At 41.1% G+C, this 23,575-nt stretch overlaps 1 protein-coding gene and 1 long non-coding RNA gene across 14 annotated transcripts in view; one reads left to right on the top strand and one right to left on the bottom strand.

Annotated features, from left to right (window-relative positions):
- Positions 1-1,896: 1,896 nt before the first annotated feature.
- Positions 1,897-4,135, top strand: LOC308471734. Its single transcript, XR_013983134.1, has 2 exons — positions 1,897-2,101; positions 2,839-4,135. It is a non-coding gene; the product is annotated as an uncharacterized lncRNA (long non-coding RNA).
- The window catches only part of MAGI1 (membrane associated guanylate kinase, WW and PDZ domain containing 1), a 480,056-nt gene continuing 459,872 nt past the window's right edge, over positions 3,392-23,575 (bottom strand). For 9 of the 13 annotated variants that reach the window (XM_080995599.1, XM_080995598.1, XM_080995593.1 and 6 more), the window contains 6 exons: positions 19,025-19,228; positions 13,556-13,646; positions 13,353-13,413; positions 11,981-12,127; positions 11,184-11,322; positions 3,392-6,297 (listed from right to left, as the gene is read on the bottom strand). In XM_080995599.1, coding sequence (XP_080851725.1) covers positions 5,537-6,297; positions 11,184-11,322; positions 11,981-12,127; positions 13,353-13,413; positions 13,556-13,646; positions 19,025-19,228 — 1,403 coding nt within the window. In that variant the 3' untranslated portion in view covers positions 3,392-5,536. Of the gene's footprint in view, positions 6,298-8,166; positions 8,256-11,183; positions 11,323-11,980; positions 12,128-13,352; positions 13,414-13,555; positions 13,647-19,024; positions 19,229-23,575 lie in introns of all 13 variants that reach the window. The other 4 variants (XM_080995596.1, XM_080995597.1, XM_080995601.1 and 1 more) reach the window with 3 other exon arrangements.

Here is a 23,575-nt window from a genome sequence, read left to right as displayed (position 1 = left end):
GACCACCTTGGGTGAGTTATGCAGACCCTGTGGAGTCTGTGGACCACCAATTGGGAACCACCGATTTAGGAAGATAAGTCTGTTAAATAAAGCAGCAAAGATGTTGGGGTTTTTTCCTAGTGAGTAATACTATTTCATTTTTTGGCGTTATTATGTTATATGGTGTATAAAGTTCAGCATTTGTTTTGAATCTAGGAAGGGATAAATGTTTGCTTATATTTGATTTCAAATTGCTTTATGCAGACAGATTTTATATAGGTTTGCAGCTCATCTGCTATCCTAATTGTCCAGCTCCTGAAATAACTTTTCTTCTTTGATCCTTTATATATTTGTTCTTAATATGTCATTGTTTCTTTGTTGAATTATTGTTTGATCATTATACATTTCATTATGTTTTATGAGAAGAATTTATAACTGAAGTTCTTGATCATTTTCATGTATTTTTTTAAAAAAATATTGTTCCCTGAATTAAGATGGTAGCTTGACATGTTTTTGCGTTTAAGATTTATACCATGGAGTTCAAAGAAAAACAGACTCTTGCTTCTGCTGGTTTTGGGGGTTCTGTCTTGTGGTGCTACCCCTTTGGTGCTGCCACTGCTGGCCTGGGTTAGGAAATGAGTACACATCCCACTGTGTGGTGTAGTGGTTAAGAGCTGTGGACTCGTAATCTGGTGAACCGGGTTCGATTCCCCGCTCCTCCACATGCAGCTGCTGGTGACCTTGGGCCAGTCACACTTCTTTGAAGTCTCTCAGCCCCTCACCTCACGGAGTGTTTGTTGTGGGGGAGGAAGGGAAAAGGAGATTGTTAGCCGCTTTGAGACTCCTTTGGGTAGTGATAAAGCAGGATATCAAATCCAAACTCTTCAAATACAAATCTACCAAAAGCTGTTATAGAGCTTATTGAAAAAAGTGTGCCAGTGATGGTGGTCAAGGCTCTACTCATTGGCAAACCAAATATCTTGATATATAATTCTGCATTAGAATATTTGATTCAACTGACTGGGGGTACAGCAAGAGCCTTCTGGGCTTCTCTTGGTGTAACAGGTAGAGCACCTCCAATCATTTGGCTGCCCTGAAGCTTAGGAACTGTAGTTGGTTCTACCCCAGAATAATGAGCCACACTCTCTTTTCTTTTTCCATTTATGCACGCTTTGAGTCATGCAAAACTCTCCATTCAGAACTTACCCATTTCTAATGAAGCACTAATCAAGCTAATGAAGCTTTGAGTGGAACTGGTGAATTGTTTGTTCTGAAGGTCACTCCATTCCTCTGTCAGATTTGAGCTCTTTACCAACCACAAATAAAGACGCTGGTTGGGAATTTAGGAATTTGCTTATGCCAGGCCAGACATTTTGCCCATCTAGTCCAGTATTGTTTACTTTGACTGGTAGCAGCTCTCCAGAGGCAGAGGTCCACTTGATCTTTCTAACTGAAGATGCGTTTCCGAGCACAATTCAAAGTGTTGGTGCTGACTTTTAAAGCCCTAAACATCCTCGGTCCAGTATACCTGAAGGAGCGTCTCCACCCCCACCGTTCTGCCCGGACACTGAGGTCCAGCACTGAGGGCCTTCTGGCGGTTCCCTCACTGCGAGAAGTTACAGGGAACCAGGCACAGGGCCTTCTCAGTAGTGGCGTCCGCTCTGTGGAACGCCCTCTCACCAGACGTCAAAGAGAACAACAACTACCAGACTTTTAGAAGACATCTGAAGGCAGCCCTGTTTCGGGAAGCTTTTAATGTTTGATGCATTGCTGTATTTTAATATTTTTGTTGAAAGCCGCCCAGAGTGGTGGGGAAGCCCAGCCACATGGGCGGGGTATAAATAATAAATAGATTATTATTATTATTATTATTATTATTATTATTATTATTATTATGCCAGGGATTGAACCTGGGGCCTTCTTCATGCAAAGCACTTAGCTCTGGTCCTTCACCATACCATCGTTACAGTCCTAGACTGTTAAGATGGGAATGAGGAACTTATAGCCCTCCAGATGTCACGGGACTCCAATCTCCCATGGCCCCAGGCAGCATGGCAAAAGCTCAGGGATGATGGCCCTCACAGATCCAACACCTGGAGGGCATGGGTCCCCCGTCTCTAATGTAAGGCCAGAATATTTTAAGGGCTATCTCCTTGGTTTTTGGCTCTATCCACTCTGTGTGTTTAGTTGGATATGCCTTTCTGTGTGTCCTTCTGCCAGCTAAGGTGCTTTTGGGGACAAAAAGATTCCAAGTTGTGGAATGCCTTATCCCAAGTGCTTTTCTATTTAGGCTAGGCCCCCCTTCTTTGAATTAGTCTCACATGTTGTGAAGAATCATTCTTTATTGGAAATGTCATGATTTCAGCATCTTAATGTTGGGCAACAAGTTTATAGGGATCTTAAGAGACGAGTTCACTTAAAAAGTTTGGGTGTAAGTAAAGTCCCTGACTGAGGCCTGCACAGCATTCTTCTGAGGTAAACTGAAAGATGTAGAAAAGAACATCTTTCCCAGGCCTATAGCACACTTAACATATTTCATCAAAGCTGTTCAGAATATATTCCTAGCAAATTGTGACCCCAGTTGTGCAAAACTTGAGGACTGAAAAAATAGCATCAAGCAATGCTATCAGCTTGTAATTTATCTTCCTTCTCCATGTGAAAGAAAAGAAATAATCATTTGGACCCACTCTTAATATCCATCAGCATTTGAATGAGTCTTTGACCTTTTTATCAGTTTAGCTCACAGAATCATAAGAAAACTGTCACACAGTTACTGCTTTGGCCCCTGTAGCCAACCCAATATATTTAAATGTGTGGTCGAATTCATTATTCCACTCATGCCATGCTTTTTCTCCAAAGGGACTTAGATGTGGTCCTTCCCCAGGCAGGTTGCACTACTTAGACCTCTTCGCTCCAGCAATTTAACTCCATCATATACTGGATGGATCCAAGCTCAATTGAGACGTTGCCCTGCTGATAAGGGATCCTAGTCAGAAAGTCACTGAAACACAAACCCAAGAAAGGAAAATGCACACAAGAGGAAATCTAGAAAGCTGCCTTTCACTGAGCGAGGCCATTGGTTCATTTAGCTCAGAACTGACCTCTGGCAGCAGTTCTCCAAGTTTTCAGACAGCCCTGGAGCCAGGAATGACCCTGGAAACTCTACTGTTGACCTATAGCCCTTACTCTTCTCCACTGGCTATTAAAGCTTTGGTTTGATGTGATTTGGGAACACAACTGAACACTCTGCTGGTCTTCCACTGGTTCAGCCAAGACACCCACATACAAACCTCTTTGTACCTCCTAAGAGAGTCTTGCATCCTTCTTTTGTCAAGTACTATATAAGGAGAGCAGGGCAAACCTGGGCAAGTCGTACCGCAGACTTTCTTCATCTTACCACTATAGCCGTATGTTTACTTTGTATGGAAATCTTTATTTGATAATAAAAATAGCATTCACAGACTCTTTCCTTCTTAGTAGCTACATCATATACATTGTGTTTTATCCCAAGGAAAGAATTTTATACTGGGTAAAGTCCACATCTACTTATAACTAATGTCATGTATAAACCCGATTAAGTCAAATAAAGCTATGAACAATGTAGTATTTATATATGCATAGTGTTTTATAAAAAAGATTGGCCCACATACTGCTTTTCATCGACACAGAAGAGAGAGCATTATGACTATAGCACACTGCAAGAAATGAGGACTGAAGAACACAGACCGCACACAAGTGCCTAAGGGTCAAACAGGCAGCCCCCTCCCCCCCAACCATGAGGAAAGATATGATATTCAAACCAACAAAAGCTTCAGTTACTTATACAGTCTCCTGTTTAAAACAGCTTTACATACCTGATTCAGTTTACATTAAAATATATCCTCATGAATCAATTTGTTCCATTTTTTTCCCAGAAATATAAACACTTAGCACATTCCCCACAGCTAAATTTTGTCATAAAGTCTCTTTTATATAAGAAAAAAGGCAACAGTTTTTTTGTTTTGTTTTCAACAGGCTCTATTAATTACAATTTAAACTCTGTACACACAATGATTGGCCATCTCTTTTTTTCCTTTTTCTTTACAGTACCATGGCAACAACAGTGATAGACTTGTAATCCTTACTCGTGTGTGTGTGTGTGTGTGTGTGTGTGTGTGTGTAAAAGATGGTGAAACAGTATACATGTACACATCAATGCACTGTAAAAAAAAAAAAAAGCAGCAGTCTTTAAACCTTTAGTGGTCCAATGGTAATGGCAAACATTTTGGCTCAGCTAGGCAGTAATCCATTAATATCTCATATCAGTACTACAGCAGACTTACCACACAAACTTGCCATTAAAAAAAATAGAACCTTGTATTGGTTTCTCCCCATTCTTTACAGTCCAGAAGTACAGCATATACTTGGTGTTGAAACCCCAAAGCCAAACTCTCTAGCCACTGCTTCTTTTAACAGTCCTTGACACATCACATTTCCTTTGCAAATGCACTTCTTTTGTCTCAAGTAAGTGTGGACCAGCAAATCGGAAAAACAAAACAAAACAAAAAACAGAATCCTAGAGAGGCAGCTCCATTTGGCAATAATAGTAATAAAAACATATAGCCTGAACTGAAGGCATTAAAACCCAGTCTGTGAAAGGAGCGTTTGTTCCTCAAAATGCATCTTGACTCAGGAACCAAAACTAATATAAATTTCCTTTCAGAGTAGACAAATGATATCGTCCAGACTCCAGTTTCATCCGCCCAGTCGAAGAAGACTCACAGTGGTGCTGCCTTTGTGAAATATTCAGTGTCCAGATAGGAAAAAAAAAGAAAAAGATGGTTGATCCCATGTGTGACACAATGGCTCCCAGTCCTTGGCCACCTTGCTTCCTTTTAAAGGAGACCCAAAAGTACATATTGTTCATGGAACACACTATAAATTCCTTTTAACATCTTGTGCTCTGTGGATTTGTATAAATATCCTTCATCCTAATAGTAGTCTCTTCAAATAGTTCTTAATTTTAGCAATACGTTCTTTATATGTAAAGGGGGGGAACACCCTTCTACCACAGTAGTTCTCGGTTATTAATTATAAACCTACTCTTCATAAGAACACTCTTCCTCCAACCCATCTTTTAGGAAATCCTACATAACGTCACTGCAGTGAATCGCAATGAGAGCAAATCAGTGTGGTTGGTCATAAAACCCTTAACCATTGTTGGCTCGCCCTCCAAATAACTAGGAAAGGGACAACAATGAAACAAAAAGTTATCAATGAAAGGTTTTATGCTCGTTATGGTTACTGATTATGGAAGAACACAACTTTCATAATCCTTCAAGACTAACATTTGGCGACATATTTTTTTTAATGAATACATTGGAAAATACTTTAATGTTGTCATAAACCAGGCACAAGACTTGCACAAACTCTCGTGATTTAGATTTCAGTTGCACTGTTGCTGTTGGAGGCATTGGATGTGGGGAACTAAAATGGATTCCCAGCTTGCTACCTTCACACTCTTGGGAACTCTGAATGCTGGAAAGGCCGCAGTTGTATCTTGAGCTTGCAAAACCCACTAGATACTGAGGTCAGTACTGCATTCCTTATAGGGTCGCCGTCTTTGCTCAGGGGGGTGCCTGTTATTTTTATTAGTGTCGTATTTTAGAGCGCGCTCTTCCTTCTCCCTGAAACCCACTCTATCATCTCTATTCCTTTTGTCAGGAGACCTCTCTCTCCTCCGTTCTGGGGTCCTCTCCCTTCTCCTGTCAGTTGACTTTGCCCTCCTTTCAGGGGGGGAGCTCTCCCTCTTCCTGTCAGGTGACCTTCGTTGATCCATAAGCCTTTCGAGCGACCGCCTCCTTCTGCTTGGCGAGCCATCCCTCCTGCGGGCTGGTGACCTCTCCCTCCGTCTCTCTGGAGAAAAGTCTCTCCTCTTCTCATGTCTTTCCCTTCTCTCCAAAGTGTTGTCAGCACTCCTGGTCCCTTCCCTCCTCTTCTCGGGAGATTTCCGTTTTTGTCCATTGATCACCACCATCCTCTCCGGTTGCCGGTCTCTCCTGCCTTCCGGGGACCTGTCTTTTTTCCTGCCTGCTATGCTATTGCTGTTTTTAGAAGTTCCATTCCATGTGTGGTGCTCATTAGATTGTCTGCCAAACTCTCTGCTGCCTTTTGGGTCCTTAACATATATCCGCTTGTCTCCATGTTGTGATGATTTGTGAAGATCTGGTGGATAACTGGGCTCCAATGATGAGTGTTGTCGTCTGTCAGATGGCATGTTTTTCACTTCCGATACATTTTGTGAACCTGTGGCTGGACTGTTCCTGTCACTGCTGGGGTCTGAAAAAAAGACAACAAACATGTTTGGTATCGGCACCTTCGTCTTAAGAGTCTGACACCAGTCATTCATTCCTCAGGCTTCATTAGTGACAAAAACAAACAACTGTTAAGCAGTCAGTAGGAGACTAACTGAAGCGTTCGTTAATTTCAGAGAAACCGCAAAGGCTGAGGGCTGGAGATAAGCACTGCCATTTGTCCTGGCTGGGGCCATCTTAGGCCGGTCTCCTCTACATCAGGGAGAATTTTAAACTTTCTCAGGTTCAAATGAGAATATGTTTACATATTATGCCAAGTCGGACCATTGGTCCATCTAGTCAGTATTACCTGCAATGACTGGCAGCTGTTCCCCAGGGTTTTAGACAGAAGTCTTTGTTTGCCCTATACAGTGGTACCTCGGGTTACAGACTCTGCTCCTCCAGAAGTAGTACCTCGGATTAAGAACTTTACCTCAGGATGAAAACAGAAATTGCGCGGCGGCAGCAGGAGGCCCCATTAGCTAAAGTGGTACCTCAGGTTAAGAACGGTTTCAGGTTAAGAACGCACCTCCGGAACGAATTAAGTTTGTAACCAGAGGTACCACTGTATTTCCTGCTCTACTTGGAGATGCTGGGTGTTCTGCAAGGTTTTACATGCCAAGGATGCACCTCACAACTGAGTTATGGCCCTCCCCTCCCCTAATTCCTTTAGAATTAATAAGCTTATATCCAATTAATATCTCCATATCCTTTTCCTTTCCTTTTTGCCACCTCCCTGCATTAAATGTCTGTTAAAGAAAAGGAGTGTGTTGCTTGTTTGAGGAAAAATTGGGAGGCAGGGAGGAAATGCTCTTCTTGGAAAGCTTAGTGTTTTATTCATATGGTTTTCTTTTAAGTGTACAAACCTCTTGTTGAGTGATGTGCCTTGGAGATACAGATTTCAATGGCATAGTGTTTATACTATGACCCTTGCGTTCCTATTCTTGGAAACAGTAGGCATATAGCTTAACTCCAGTTAGTTTCAATATATCATGGAAGTGTGGTGGGAACAATTTTGGTTTTGCCACAATGACTCAACTTAAACACACACAATGAGAGGCAGCAAGGAGGATGGGGAATGGAGAAGTACAGGATCTCATCTTATTAAAGCAATGGAAAGCTGTTTAGATGTGCAGAATGGAGCTCTTAGGAATATTAAAATCTCCTTTGCAACAAACGTACATGATGTAAGCTCAATGACATTATAATGGCAATATGAAAAGCAAAGAATTGGTGCCAGAGTGAATTTTAAAATTGGATACATCATTTGCAATGGATGGTGGTGAATTGTGTATTATAAAAATGACAAACTATTGCAGTTAGGTTGCTTTGAGGGGTGTGTGTTATTTATATATACACAGATGTCTTCTATAAGACAATTTTATGGATTTTATATCAAGATACCCAACCTGTGCCCAACAGGTGTTTTAGGAAAACTAAAATGACCAAATGCTTCAGAGTCCAAGACTCTTCTTTCTCTCCTCCTGAATATTAAATAAACTTCTGAGATGTGAGCTCTTTTCTTGACCAACCAGCTTAGTTTTGGTTTTGTGCAGGCCATTATTTTGGTGATTTTTAGGTGGAAACCATGTTCAAGTTTCATCTTATCAGCTGGCTTTCAAAAAAATAAAAATATGGAGGACCACGTTCTTCTCTTCTATTGATGCCAACTTATTTTGGTATCTTGTGGTCCGCAGTAGGAGACCGTGTTGCTGAGTGTACTTACAGTAATTCAAGGAACTGCAGGTTGCTCAGAATGAATTGCCGTATATACAGAAGTATAGCAAAGCGGAAAGCAATGTGAGAGAATTAGGCCACAGCACAGAAACACCTAGTATTGATTTTAGCTACAAACCGTAGTTTGATTATGGCCCATAAGGTAGAAGCAAGACTCCCCGAGCTTGTCATTTCTCATACATGCAGCGATATTAGGAGGTATCATCGCTGAGGAAGGAAGAGCCCGGCACCAAGAAAAGTAGGAGAAAGAGAAAGAGAAAAGTAGAATGTTTAGATACCCTATAATAAAGAGGAAAGAAAAAAAAAATCTTCATTTGTTTTTATCTTAGAATAAAGAAAAGTTTATTTTTTTTTCCAAGTCCGGATCACCCAGATATAAGGCTGCAGAGATAGCAGTTGTTAAAGCGACATATTATAATTAAACATTTAAAAAAGGTGATTAGGTAACCCAGACAACTAAAGCATCCATTCTGAGAGAGAGAGAGAGAGAGAGAGAGGGAGAGGAAAAGAGGAAGAGAGAGAGAAAGACGGAGGAGAAAGAGACATAATTGGAAAGTGAGACAGAATGTTAGAGGAAAACCAGTTAACATTCAACGACAAAAAGAAGCCCACGAAAGATCACAACGTTAAAAATAAGTACAAAACTCATTACAAAAATATACAGCCTCGTTAGAGAAGCACGTTCCAATCAAGTCAGAAAAATATCGGAACCTAACATATTATTTTTTCGAAGCAACTTGTTAGTGACTGCAGCGAACTGTAGATGCCTTAAGCCCCCCGAATGTTACAAGCACATAGCAGCAGCAGCAGCAGCAGCAGCAGCAGAGAAGCCCCTTGCTCAGAAATGGAATTGGTTACGTGATTAACATTTGTTACGTGCAGCCAAAAGACAAAGAAAATAAAAGAAGCTGCCCCACCCCATGCCTTGGTGTTGGGATTTTTCATCCTCGGTGCAACAGACTTTCTTGAAGATGTGGAGCAATATTTTTTTTCCCAAGGAAAAAAAAACAACCCAGGATATATTTACGATGCTTAACATATGATACAATACTTTACAGCCAAAAGAGCATAGGAAAAGACAGAGTAAGAAAGAACATTGCACAACTTTAGTCCTGCTGAAAGATGGCTAACAGAGTGGTTTGTACAAGAGAATTGCAAACACAAAAGAGCTTCGATTCATTAAGTACTACAAATGGATTTGAATTTATAGAGTGGAATCGGCCAGGCTATTCGGGCCCAGTGTAATTTTGCGGGCAATTGAGTGCACGGCCTTGAGTGTGTCATAAATAAAAATAGACGATGAGCCTATGTTTGATACATTCACACTGTTCCTTTTTTAAACAAATAATTAGCAATTGGAGTGTGGGGTGTTTAGTGGAGATATCAACACCAGCCCAGCTTGGGGAAAAGCACTCCAGTGTGTCCGCAAGCAGCCTTACAGCTTCCTCTGACATTCTCTCTCTGTGTGTAAGGAAAAAAATCCCATCTCAGCACTTGCGGCATTGCTACTTCACGCCAAAGCAGCGCCTGGCTGCCTCTGACAGAACAGTGGAAAGAACTCATTTATGTGTTGCCTTTAGGGAAGAATCTCACAAGTTGTTGTTTTTTAAACCATGTTAACGTCAACATGTTAGCTTGACTTTCTGAGGCGATTGCGTTTCTAGACTTGGCCTTATAAACAGTTTGGGCCTAGATCTACGGGCCTAGACCAGCCTTCCTGGTGCCCTCCATGTGTCCTCCAGGCCAACCATCAGGGATGAAGGAAGTTCTAGTCTATGTCTGGGACGGCACAAGGCTGACGAGGGCTGGCCTAGATTGTAACTCCTCACACCTCAAGTTCAACTTTTCAGGACAAGCTGGACTGACACCTGGACACACGCTCAACCATTCATAAGATCAGTTCAACTTGGTGCAAATTTACTCTAAAAAGCCCAGCTTGTGACCCTTTAAATGTGGAACGCTCCCATCCACATGTGGCCTTGTGCTAACCAACCAACCCCTCCATTCAGTTTGTGGAGAAAAAAAAGGACAATAAAGGGAGACTGGTTGGGACCATTGTAATTTCCCACACTGGGATCGAAGGAATATAATTTATTGATATATTATTATCCCAAATATGGGGAAGCATAAAGGACATCTCTGTTCATTTATGTGCTTATAACTCATAACTGGTTGGAAACCTGTTATATAGCTGGGGAAAACCCCACAATCCAGGGCATACCTTCAAATAATTATCTCAAATAAATAAGACAGCGTAACATTATATACAATATTAAGCCACCCAAAACCTCTACCTAGGGAACTCAAATACAGTGGTGGGAAAAGAGGGTCATTTAACATTGACCTTATTTATTTGTTTTTAAACCCTTGGCAAGAAAAGTTTATGTGATCTCACCGGACATGACAAAACACTGAGAATGGAAAATTGAATTTGTTCATAGCTTACACAGTTGTGAACGAACAAACATTAAAGAAGGTGGCAGGAGAGGGGTCCAAGTGTGTGTGTATATTTATATTTATATATATATATATATATATATATATTGTATTGCATACTTTTAAAAAATAAATTTATAAATATTTACATAAATATAAGGGGACAGTAAAAGCCCAGACACCATCTTGGAATTCATGCCTACGGTTACAGACAACAGCCAAGGACAAAAGCCAAACAAAGGCTACAGCTTCAGAAGTATAATACAGGATTCCCATTTCTGCATTGATCAGAAGACGAGAGAAACAATTCATCCGCTGAGAAAGAGTTTGGCACAGTTCAATAAACATTCCTTGTTTGGTCGGACAGGATAGTAGGGTTTTTGTTTTTGTCTCTCTGGGGTTTTTTTTTGCCCTCTCTGATCACCAAAAAAATACTGCTTTGAAGATGATCTTGCCTGTACACTGTGCCCCCACAAAAGTCCATAGTAGCAAGCAAAGGATGAAAATGTGTAGAGAAAATTCAGCACAAGTAAGGCAATTAAGCCACTTGTTGCCAAGGTTGGTAAGACACTGGTGGAAAAAAAGAGAAAGAGAGAGGGGTGGGGGACAGAAAAGAATCCCCGCTTCAGATCTTGAGACATATCATTCATGGTGTGATGCCAGGAGGAAGAAAAGGAATGTTTTCATAGTTTGACCCACCATATTCTGGTACAGAGCCATCTCCACGTTTGAGAAACAGGCGAACTTTGCGGCCACCATTTTTAATTAGTTCTATGGCTCGGGCGTGCTTCATGTTTTTTGTGGTTTCTCCATTGATCTCCAGGATTTCATCACCGATCTGCCATAACAAAATAATCCATGATTAAAGAAAAATGCTGGAAGAACATGAATTTGGGCAATGTCCAATGCCCTTGTTCTGTTAGCACAAATATTTATAATGATGATGATGATGATTTATTTCTATGTCACCCATCTGATTGTGTTGCCCCAGCCACTCTGGGCAGCTTCCAACAAATCAAAACACCCAACACAGTAAAACACCAAACATTAAAGACTTCACTATACAGGGCCGTCTTCTAAAGGTCAGATAATTGTTTATTTCCTTAGCACAACTGAATACAACTGCTTGCACAACTGAACTCTTCCCTTCTTTTCCTCCCACATGCGCCCTGCACCCTCCCCAAATCTGCCCCAGAAGGTTGAGGGGACAGAAACCAAAAGCACTGCTTTCTCTGTACATACTAGTACTGCTCAAACATATGATAGTTTTGCAGAGAATTGTATGACACAGCATTCCTGCATTGTCCATTCTATAACGGGCAATGCAGGAATGGACAATGCAGCTTATCTCAGGGCCCTAAAAATTGCTGTACCTAGAGACCATCCTCTTTCCCCATGCCCACGCCTCCCCCAAACAGAGCAAGAGAAGAAGCAGGGAGCTGGGGGCAGAGATTCTGGTTCTCAACATGGAAAATGTTTTCTTTTTACAGACATACCCTCATTTTCCCGCATCTCTCAGCAGGACCGTCCTCCGCTAACCGCAGCACATAGAGATCCATGTTATATTCTCGGCCCCCTCGTAGGCTAAAGCCAAACCCTTTGGCTCCTCTTTCAAGCTCAACTGTGTAAAAATCCTGGTCCGGCTAGAAGGGAAGTAATAAGAAGCAGTTTGTGACCAATTTGAAAGAGATTACAATTATCATTATTTTTAAGTTAATACGAAAAGTGCATCAAATCAGGCTTGTTTTCAGAAGAAATCTATCTGCTCTTAAAGACCCAATTTAGGATCCCAAATTAAGAGCAAACGACAGCGACCTTTCTTTCTTAATCTCATTCTGTATACAGAATTGAAGTTAACTACATAGTCATTACAGTGGTACCTTGGAACAGCTTAAGAACAGCTTAGTTTATGAACAACTTGGATTAAGAATGCTGCAAACGCGGAAGTGGGTGTTTTGGTTTGTGAACTTTGCCTTAGAAACAGAACATGTTGAGTGTGTTCCATTTGTAAATTGAGTCCCCCGCTGCTATGGGAAAGCACGCCTTGGTTTAAGAATGGACTTCCGGAATGGATTAAGTTCGTAAATCAAGGTACCACTGTACTTATAATTGCTAGGAAGTCTCCTATGTGATCCTTAGGCATACTGCGGGTACATCATATATCCTGTTTTCTAATTATTATTGTTTTATATATTGAGGAATACATAGCTAAGAAAGATACAAAAATGTCTTCCTCCTTTATCCTTTCCATATTGTAAACTAGCACTCAACAGAGAAGAATTGCAGCAGTTTCTATGGCAATTGTCAGCAGAAGAGGTAACAGATATGTGAGACCATAATAGTCAATGAAACAGGCACAAAACCACCTATGGAAGGGATGACCGGGGAGCTACTTCTAGGGATCTTTTACGACACTGAGTTTTTACCTTCTAAATGTAGGCCTGGAACACAACTTATCACCATGGTGAAACTGAAGCAATCTTGCAAACACACCATGAATAGTATCATCACAGAATATTCACCACCCTTCTCATCAGTCATGTGTAAGCTTTGTCTGCTACAAACACATGTCTATTACAAATATGGTTGGGGCACCATTAGTGCACTTGAGTACATTAATTAGTGATTTATATTTTTCAGACGAGCTAGACGGGGGAAGGACACAGGGCGGAGATGTGGAAGCAGTGTGGCCTTTTGGATGTTGCTGCTGTACAACTCTCTCTAACCCTCTAGCTGTGATGGGAGTGGGAGTCGAACAACTTCTAGAAGGCCACTGGTTCCCAGTGAAGTAGGGCCTCTGCAATGCAGATTTCCTGCAGGCATGCAAGGGACAGCATAAATGACACAAATTGGATAAGGACACCTTACCTGTGAGGCTGTGGGTGGTTTGAAATCGAATTGGGACTCTTGCTTTGGTTTTGTGTTGTTCCTGTTCAAATTGATAAGGAATGCGGAGGTGGGGAGTAGAGAGGGAGAGATAACAGTGTCAGTGTTATGGTTAGAAAGATGCATGGGAAGTAAAAGGGGAAAGAGAAGATCAACACACTTTCAGTAATGAACATTAGGCTGACCTGGTCTCCTGCGGCATTTGTTGAGGAGTATGTGTGGTTGTAATTGTAGCAATTTTTTCTGCATTGGTCAATAAGGTTGCATTGGAGGATTCTGCAAAATAAAACAATGCCCTTTGTAAGGCAGGCTATTCTCGTGATAATGATTCACGCACAGCTTTCCCTTGGCCAAAGTAACCCAAAGTCATCAAATACATTTTTAAACAACACGCTGCCCAACAAAGATTTGTACCAGCTCACATAATCTAGTAACAGACAGTGAATTATATAAGTGGTTGCCCACTGAGTATTTATTTAACACCACACTGGTTAACAGATTGCCTACAAAGCCTTAATATATTAGTAAGGTGGGAGGGGACTAGTGTATGTATGAAAATAATAGTGGAATTTCCCCTTCTTCCATCATGGCAGTGAACACATAATTGCATACAACATCAATTTTAGTTGTATGTCTGGGTTTTTATCCTTGTTGTTTAGGGCTTTTTATACTTTGTGATCCTGTGATCTTTATGCTTTGTGATCCTGATATCTTTAATATTCAATTTGTCTCACAAGACGTTTTAGACCTCATGGTTGCAAGCACACGGGTGGGGTGGAGAGGCTGTCATTCTGGCATATCCAAAGACATTTCTTTGTCACTTTTTGACTCACTCTCACCATTTGACTCCCGATTTAAACAGAAACACTGAGAAATTGCAGCATGTTTAGCTTTCTGTTGCCTTGATGATGCAGCTGGTAAAAGGGATTTGTTACACTTCATAATGTTCAAGAGCTGCTTTTCAAAAACAAAAAAAGCTGATTCTATGAAGGGTCGAGACAAACACTCCCTAATTTCAACATTCACTTTCAAAAGCAGCATTCACATGCACACAGCCAAGTTGTTGAAAAAACAATTTGCTGAACACTCACACAGTTTTGGTATTGTTTGGCAGCCTTTTCTCAGCATCACTGCCCTTCTTTTTTTCTTTGCCCTCCCTGTCCTTGCTCCCTTATGGTATATTTTAGGGAAGTGTGTATTCAAATAAATAAACTATAAAAAATAATAGTCCACAGTCACTTAATCCAATTGGCTTTGGTGACCTATGTGATTTTGTCCTTGACATCATCCTGTCTGGTGTATTATTATGGTGTCTGTGATAAAATCACACAGGTGACTGTAGCCAAACTGATTAAGTCATAGTAAAAGCAAGGGATGCCATGAACAATGATAGTAAAGAATGAGAAAATGTGTTTTGTTCTTCAGTTCTAAAGCAGGGGTGCTGTTGGCCAACCCTTCAAGGGCATAGCCAACGTCTTTGCACGTGTGAGTGCTCACACAGACATGCAGCCACACAGAAAAACACACATAGAGACATGCCTGCCTGTTCTTACGCTGGTCTTTCGGGGAAGGACTTTCTTTCCCTTAACAGCACTGAGCTAGGAAGATAACTTGAGAAACAGGAAGGAGCACTAAGACATCTGGAAGGAGAACTAAGACCTCATTGCAATGGTAGCATGCAAGAGAGAGAAGAGGGGCCTTTGAAAGAGGAAGAGGTTCAGCCAGTTTTTACAGAGGCTGGCAGACTACGTCAAGCAGCTTGTTACGGAGTACATGATCTGAAATGCCAGGATCGTTCTTCACTTCATGACTGCAACATCACTGGCATGCAGGAATAGATGAGAAAATCAGAAATGCAGAATCTTATGGCACCTCAAGCACACTGCTTTTTAATGAGTCTATTAACTAGCTGCCAGTCATCAGCTAAAGAAATCAAGTGAATTATATGATTGACTCAACCAGCCCTTAGTAAACTCGCAGGTATTTTTTATATGTTAGTGATGAAATGTTTTTGCAACAATTCTTTTTCCGGCTGTTTGGGAGCCAGCAGCCATTTTGTGTCAGGCCACACCCATGGTAGAAGTCATTTGGTGGCTGTTGCCCTACAACTTCCAAGCAATTCAGGCCCTCAACAACTGAAGTGGTTTGGGTGCACACACAAGGGATTGTCTCCAGTTTTAGTTCTATTCAGAGATGGTTTATTGAAATAATGGGCATGACTAACTTTGGCCCTTTAATTCCAGTGGGTCTACTCTGAGTATAACTTAGTTGGATATGAACCAGTTTAAGAGAGCATCTTAGCAGCCCCATGATATACAATCAATTTCAAAATGTAGCGAGTCAAAGTCTCTTAAAAATTTCATGAATATTTCAGAATAAGGATAATATTTGCCTCAAATGAAAACAAATCCTTGTTTTCTCTACTGTTTCCAGACTTGAAAACAGAAAGTATATTGAACATGTATATTTGCTACAATGCAGGTCTGACTGGCAAAACTCCAGACTGGCAGCTCTGACTATTTTGTTAATGTATAGTAAAATGGTACATTTGCTGAAATCACGCCATTCAATCTTTGAGACAACTTATTGACTTCTGGCACAGCGTAATAAAATCATTTGAAATACAGAGGTTAATTTCCCCCCTGATTTTTTTCAGAAGTCTAAGATACAAACTGTCAAATCTCTGATTAATCAAGGTCTCTACAACTTGTAAGGATATTAATAGGGCAGGTGTCAGCAGTTCTGACATAAGGGGTGGACTCCCTTTGGAAGAAACAAGAGGGTAAAAATGTAACAAATAAACAATGTATGCTTCTAAATTACATTTTGTATCATTACACCAAAGCGCAAGTGGACATTTGTGCCTATTCCTGCAAAAAAAAAAAAAAAAAAAGGTAATTTATTAAGTTCTTTCCTCCTTGCTGCATTGCTAATAATTTGTTTTATTGTTTTACCATTTTGGGATTGTATTTTGGGCTTCTTAATAAGTTTGCAAATCACTCGTGAGGACAGAGTTGTGTATATGGGTGGTGCATAAATGAAGCAAAGTAAATAAATCCAACGTTTATGGAGATATAGTTTATTTGAAATGTTTATACCCTACCTATCAAACTTATAAAGCTCAAATCTCAGAAGCAATCCGAGATTTCAAGTCTGTGAAAATGCTGCCCTTTCAGCAATTGTTCATGGGGGCTTTTGAAAACAAGGATGACATGTCGGTTTGATGACCCCCATCACATAGACAAAGCTAATAGTAACAAAGTCATTTCAGAGAAAACATCGAAGAACTCCAAAAGGCCCTTGCTTCACCTTCCAAATACGACACCATACATTTAAGAATATATGGCACAGTGCTACTTTCAAGTTCCTCCATGTTATCTGCCTTTTCTTGCAATCCATGACAGGGATAATTGTATTCAAGGGTCTAAATATGTTTCTTAGGGATATACATGGATTTTGAAGCTTATAAAGAAGTCATATAACAGAATCTTTCTTTCTTTCTTTCTTTCTTTCTTTCTTTCTTTCTTTCTTTCTTTCTTGCTTAGAATTCCATTGGCAGTTTACAACATAAGTAGAAGTGTGTCAGTTTAATCACTCTGCAGCAAGTAAAAGCAGAGTTGGAGAAAGGTGACCAGACAAATTCTCCTTCCCACCAACACCATCCCGTTGAGATCAAGGGACACCCGAATTATGTTACTTTTCTCTGTAGCATCTATTCTGAAATAAATGGCATACGTTAACTTTTATGGGCCTCTGAGAATCTGGAATATGTAAGCACATTCCAAAATAAGAACGCATCTAACAAAACAGTATCTTAAGATATGATGAAGCAACTTCCTGAATAAATATACCATCCTACTAACTCATGACAATGTAACTTTCTGTCCTGTGCTCTGTCTGTAAGACTACAAATCCTCAATCTGGTTCTATCTTCTGAAGCTAAAAAGCAAGCACTCTCATGACTACGGAAAAGCTTTTAGAGTGATCTAAAGAGAAGAAACAAAGCTTCTTTTCAACAGGCACTTATCCCTTTTGCTTCCTAACCTTCCTTTGCAACACATAAAACTTCCGGATTACACATAGCGAAAGGCAGAGAATGAGAGCCAGCTATTCTCGTGTTGCATGCGCAGCCATCCCTTAAGACAAAAGCAGATTCAAAACATGCAGGATGTACATTAGATTTAGTGATGGTATTTTAAGACTGCAAACAGAAGGGAAATGGGTATCAGTGATTCTCCAGAAAGAGCGTGTGTGATTCATGGCTTCTCAATGGAGTAAGGGTGCTTTTCCAGATTTCTGAGTATGTTGTAGAAAGAGTATAGTTTATTCCAACCACATTCCTAAAGGATTGTAGTCTCAAAGTCAATCCAGTGGTGTGCTTCCAGCACAAAGATGTCACACCCCTGTAACAATCCAAGTACTGCTTCAGAATTTACTTATTCTGCGTCATAGAGTCAAGTTAGCAAAGAATAAAAGAAGTAAGGAGGAGAAATGGTGAGACTTGAATATATGGATTGTAGTCAGTAGGCAAGGAGATGGAAAGGAAACAGTGGTCATGAATGAAGGTTCACCAAACTGCAAAGGACCAAATTGCATCGGATCAAAAATATAAGCTTCCTCTCTCATGTCTGAGCTGGGTCCTGCTCCATGTACTCCCTTTATGTACCTTTTTGCCTTCAGTTGAACTATCAAGCAACCATGAGGACTAAGAAGGGTTTTGGTTTTTTTAAAGTAAAGCTGAGATTTCCAGGGCGTGTAATGCTGTACCAGCTTCTGTGGGTTGGCAAAATGCTTTAGAGTTATTACCACAAGTTAACATATCCAAATGGTTGGAGCTATTCTTTAGGAGATGCTTCTAAAACATGCTCCACAAGTTTCAAATGCCCCCGATTTCTGATAATCACCCAAAAATATTCCTAATGCTTAAATGGCCTTGCTGAGATGGCAGGAAGATCCTCAGTGGTTCATATCTCCAACCATGCACAGGCAACTGGCACTGAGCATGTTTTGGAGTGGCTATTTGGAACGCATCTGATCGCTCAGTGCCAAAACACACATCGTTGGCACTGTGAAAGCACCAAGATGTCTTGTAGATCCTCTACCCCAGGGCTTCCCAAACTTGGGTCGCCAGCTGTTTTTGGACTACAGTTCCCATCATTCCCTGACCACTGATCCTGCCAGCTAGGGATGATGGGAGCTGTAGTCCAAAAGTAGCTGCAGACCCAAGTTTGGGAAGCCCTGCTCTACACCAATGAGGGAGAAAGAAATGGACAATGAGTGTGAGGGAAAAGGGTGTCCCAGCTAGGAATTAGAACTGTAAGGAGCCCTTCCATTCAACTAGAAAATTTCCGTACACTATTCAACTCCCACACACAAAAAAAGACGCAATGTTGTGGGAGCAAAGTCTACTCCCCCCCCCCAAAAAAACCCCACCTGCCCATTGCAGCATTTCTATAGAAGGTAAATAAATAAATAAATAACAACACAGCACAAGTTTCTCTCAGAATATGCCCAGGGCTTTAGAATTGCTCGGACCACAATCTCCTAAGTCGGTGTAGCTCAAAGCAACTCAAAAGCCCGTAAAAAGCAATAACCAACTATGATGGGAAGTGGAGAGGGTGGGTAGAGAAAAATTAAGAGAATATATACTTTACCATCCCCTGGGATAATGCGCAGAGTAACCATATTTCCTGCTTCTTTAATTAGGTTGACGATGTCCGAATGTGATTTGTTGGTGATGGAACATCCATTAACGGCCAGGATCCGGTCCCCCACTTTCAGCTTCCCACAGCGGTCTGCTGGGCTCCCCTCAATAATTCGACCTATTTTGTGAGGCATGGCCACACATGCATTGCCCGCTTTTGTATTGATATTGCGATATATATATATATTTCGTGTGCGTGTGCGTGTTTTTTGTTTAACAAATCGTTTACATACGTTGGGAACGTGAAGGGGGAAAGGAGAAAAAGGGTTGAAAAGGGAAAGAGAAGGTTAAGGGTTAATTAATTAATGCATCAAGCAAAAGTTATTAAAGGATAGCTTTGCTGCCAGTGCTCAAAACATTGGCAATTGGCTCTGGGAGTGCAAAGTAAGCCTCACAAAATTGCATTTCCTACATCTTGCTCAGTAATCCCCACTCCCTGCCCCCCAAAAAACACAAAAAATTCTCTCCCATTAACATGGTTGAGAATTGCACAGTTTCTTCAGATGAGCTGTGGTCCCCAAAATAAAATCACAGAGGGGTTTAGTTGCAAACTTCAAGGTTTGCTGCTGTATGGAAATGCAACTCTCCATTGTTTTCCTAAGCTTGTGATATCTTATCATCGTCATCTCAGTGAGTGCCTGCTAAAGCTTCTGCCAATGTTTTGTTCTTTCTCCATTTTGAAAGACAATCATTCTATGTCTACCAAGGAATAAGGAAGTTTTGTTTGATTTTTTTTTAAAAAAACTCATAGCAATCAGCACTATAAAATAAACACAGCATGGATAAAAGCAGAAGGGAACTAGGTGTTGTTTTCCCCTCCTATCTGAGGGAACTATCTGAGGCAAGGAGCAGAGTCACTACAGAAGGGACAGGAGGACTGGAATATATGAGGTGGCATTCAGCCACAGCCTCCCATCAGCGCAAAGGTTTCGACTTGCGCAACGGGACTTTCCCCACCCCCTCTCCTGCGTGCGCACTGCACCCTCCCCAAATCTGCTCCAGAGGATTGGGGGGGGGGGAACCCCTAAAACAGATTTAAGGGGCATGCAGGGGAAAGGAGAGGGGAGGAGCACTTCGTTGCAAAAGCAGAAATCTGCGTCAAAGGAACGAGAGACTTAGTGCTATGACGAATTCCACCCACGGCCTTCCAAAGCCACTCGCCTCCAAACCATTTGATAACTCTTCCCCTTTTGCGATCTTGGTAAAAAGTGGGTGGGGAATCCCCAAACCTGACCACAACAGCTCTCAATTGCAAGCCCAAAATCTAAATGCATTTATTTGTTTTAGGGTCAGCCCCACTGGTTTCCGTGGAGCTCATTTCCAGGTGTTTGTGCTTAGAATTAGGTGTGGGAACTGTGGCATAACCAGGTGTTGCTGGCTTCCAATTCCATCATCACTGTCAATGGGCCACAAGGGCTGGTTGCTGATGGGAGCTGGAAGTCCCATCAGATCTGGAGGCTTACAAGTTCCCTACCCCTGTATTGGAGAATGCAAGAGAAAACGAGCAAGTGATCTGGGATGAATGCATTTTATTTCCTTTCACCACCTAACACATATTGTGAATTCTAACAAACAGGTGAATTCTTATTTCTTTGCTGCAGCAGAATATGGACACTGGCTACTTGTTTCCTTTACTTCAAACTTGGCCCTCCAGCTGTTTTGGGACTACAATTCCCATCATCTCTGACTACTGGCCCTGTTAGCTAGGGATGATGGGGGTTATAGGGCTGGAGGGCCAAGTCTGGCCATCACTGCTTTACTAGAACGTTTACTAGAATTTAACCAGAAGGGATCAGCTGTCAGGAAATATTGTGCAGCATGTGATCAACTTTATAGAATCACTGGGGATGATTCAGCCTAAATCAAGGCATATTCCAAAGGTAGTATTAACTGACCTACCCTGAAATCCATGAACAATAAAGTTTCTCAATTTTTCCCACTGTTCCATTCATCCTCACAACGCTATTAGGTCATGCTGTTGCATTTCCACCCCTCTTCTCTCTATATTGTACCTCCATTTTAACTGAAGGTGGGGAAACAGTGAAAAGCTCAAGGTTTCCCAGTGGGGCTATGGCTGAAGTGTGATTTGGGCCACTGCCTCCTATTTCTAATATGCTACTCACTGGCACCATGTGGCGTTATGAGGGGGTAACAAAAGTTGTAGCAAACGAGAGACTGAAATCTGTTAAAATGGGAGCAATGTGTGACAAGAGGTTTGCTAAAAGTACTTAAAATGTGATATACAGTGTAAAGTTAGCAGAAACCTATTTTAGAAATATGCCTTCTAGTATCTTATACCAGAAAGAATATATACAACATTCCAGCAAAACTTTGGCGTTAGCACAAGTGGAGATATAGCAACTTATTTCCACTGGCGGCAGGCAAGCCCAGTTGTCCAAACGTTCTGGATACAAGCCAATCAAGAAAATGAAATAAATTTGGTGCCTCTTACTATATTGTTAGGATGAAGAAGAATAGCTTTCAATTTTTAACTATTCAATGCACGTTAAATCGCAGTGATATTTTGACAATACTGCAAAAAACAGTGCACCTTTCAGAGTTGCGGCTTCAGAATTTTTGCAACGATTTAAGAGTAGGCAAAGCCATCACATCGATTAAGAGTCCAATGCGTAAGCCCAACTCACTCCACAATGCGAGGCTGGCGCTGTGTTTGGACAAAACCCACAAATATTTTTGTGATATAATTGTTCTATAATAACTTAAAAGTAGAAGAGTGGGGGGCGGGGAAGAAGCAGAGAGAGCTGAGAAATATTTTTGGTCATTCTGTTAGTTTCTTTCTTTCTTTCTTTCTTTCTTTCTTTCTTTCTTTCTTTCTTTCTTTTTAAACCAACAGCACTTTGTCTTCAGTACAAGGGTGATCACTTTATGGACTACTGATCTAATGGATATATACTTTAATGGGGTCCAGAACTGGACTTAACTGGCTGCAGGATTCTGGCTTTTTTCCTTGCTTTGATTCAGCCTGGGCCACTGACTATCTTGACAACACTCATCTTTCAGCAAGACCTAATGTGTTGTACTGTTCTTGCTTCTCATCTCTGGTTTGGACATCAATTCTGGCACATGCCTCTATTTCCTCTAATCTACCGTTGGAATTTGATTTCAGAATACCAGCTCCGTTTGAGATTCCCAGATCTGACTTCTTGAGGAAACATTTAAAGTCAAAAACTGCTGCCTTGACACTGCTTAGGTTTCACAACACTTCCTTTCCACATTCGTGTGTACTTCTCAAAAGTTGCAGAAGGCAGATATGAGACTAGCATTTAGTAAGTGGGTGCAGTTGAATCTGAATGTGGTCATATCCATCACACCTACGTAATTTTTTCCAAGTGGCTGGAAATAATATTCATTCATCCAAAGATATGCTTGCACTGCATTTTTATTAGTAGTTTGAAACACATGTTTATGCTGTGCTTTATCAAAAAGATGACAATGAAGGATGAGTTAAAATGGCAACATGAGGATAAGCCTACTCACTAACAGAAGGCAGTATAACTGTTGATAACTGGTCGTTATATAATTTACATTGGTGAGTATCACCCACTCCTGGCTTTGTCACATGAGAGTAACCTTAATTGGCTAATTCCTTAACACACCCAGACAACTAAATGAATACAATTTTGAAGTACCTCAGCCCATCTCAGCAGACTACCTCTGTGAGATCGGAATAACGATACAAAGAACCCCTATGGGAATGAGTCACACACTTTGTAGCTAAGGGCAAGCATCTCATGCAAAATATAGGGGAGAAGTGTTTTCTGGGGAGCAGAAGGGGGGGGAGTCAAGTCAAGACATAAATTTGCTTCCACATTGCTCATATTTCTAGCCACGAAAATTTATCTTTTCACAAATGAACACATTCACCATTCTTATTCTGGCTGATCTGGGCAAGCAGAGGCTTTGGAATACTCTTATTTAAGAGACCACTCCAATACATTTCACAACGGTTAATTAAGTTTTAGAGTAAAAAAAAATACATATATATGTGGAATGGGTGCTCATGTGCTACGCCATCACAAGGAAGGACTGTCTCCTTATGTTAGGCCCCTGCACCTCAGAGTTACTACCAATTTGGTGTGTCTTGACTGGTTCCGTAACTGTACTTGCTTCATCGTCTCATCAGCAATGATGGTTTCTTAATAGCCATCACAGATGGTCAGAGAGGCCCTTTCAAAACTGAATGGCTATCCCATGCAATTCCAAATGTGCTTTTCTCTCCTCTGGGGACAGAAGAACTCTTATCTCTTGGAATTTGCAAAGGACCATTTAGCACAAGTGGTTCAGGAACCCCTGTTGTCATAATTAACAGCAGGGCATGTTACATGTTGCAGGCAGGATTACTAAACATTGCCGGGTAAGCAATGCAACGAAGCACACCATATTTTAAAGTCTATTATAGTAAGTTTAGGGAAGTTTAGGGACGCGGGTGGCACTGTGGGTAAAACCTCAGCACCTAGGACTTGCCGATCGTATGGTCGGC

Source organism: Podarcis pityusensis, assembly GCF_964106645.2.
Source record: "Podarcis pityusensis genome assembly, chromosome: 2".
Classification (NCBI taxonomy): domain Eukaryota; kingdom Metazoa; phylum Chordata; class Lepidosauria; order Squamata; family Lacertidae; genus Podarcis; species Podarcis pityusensis.
This window is presented reverse-complemented; position numbering and strand designations above follow the sequence as displayed.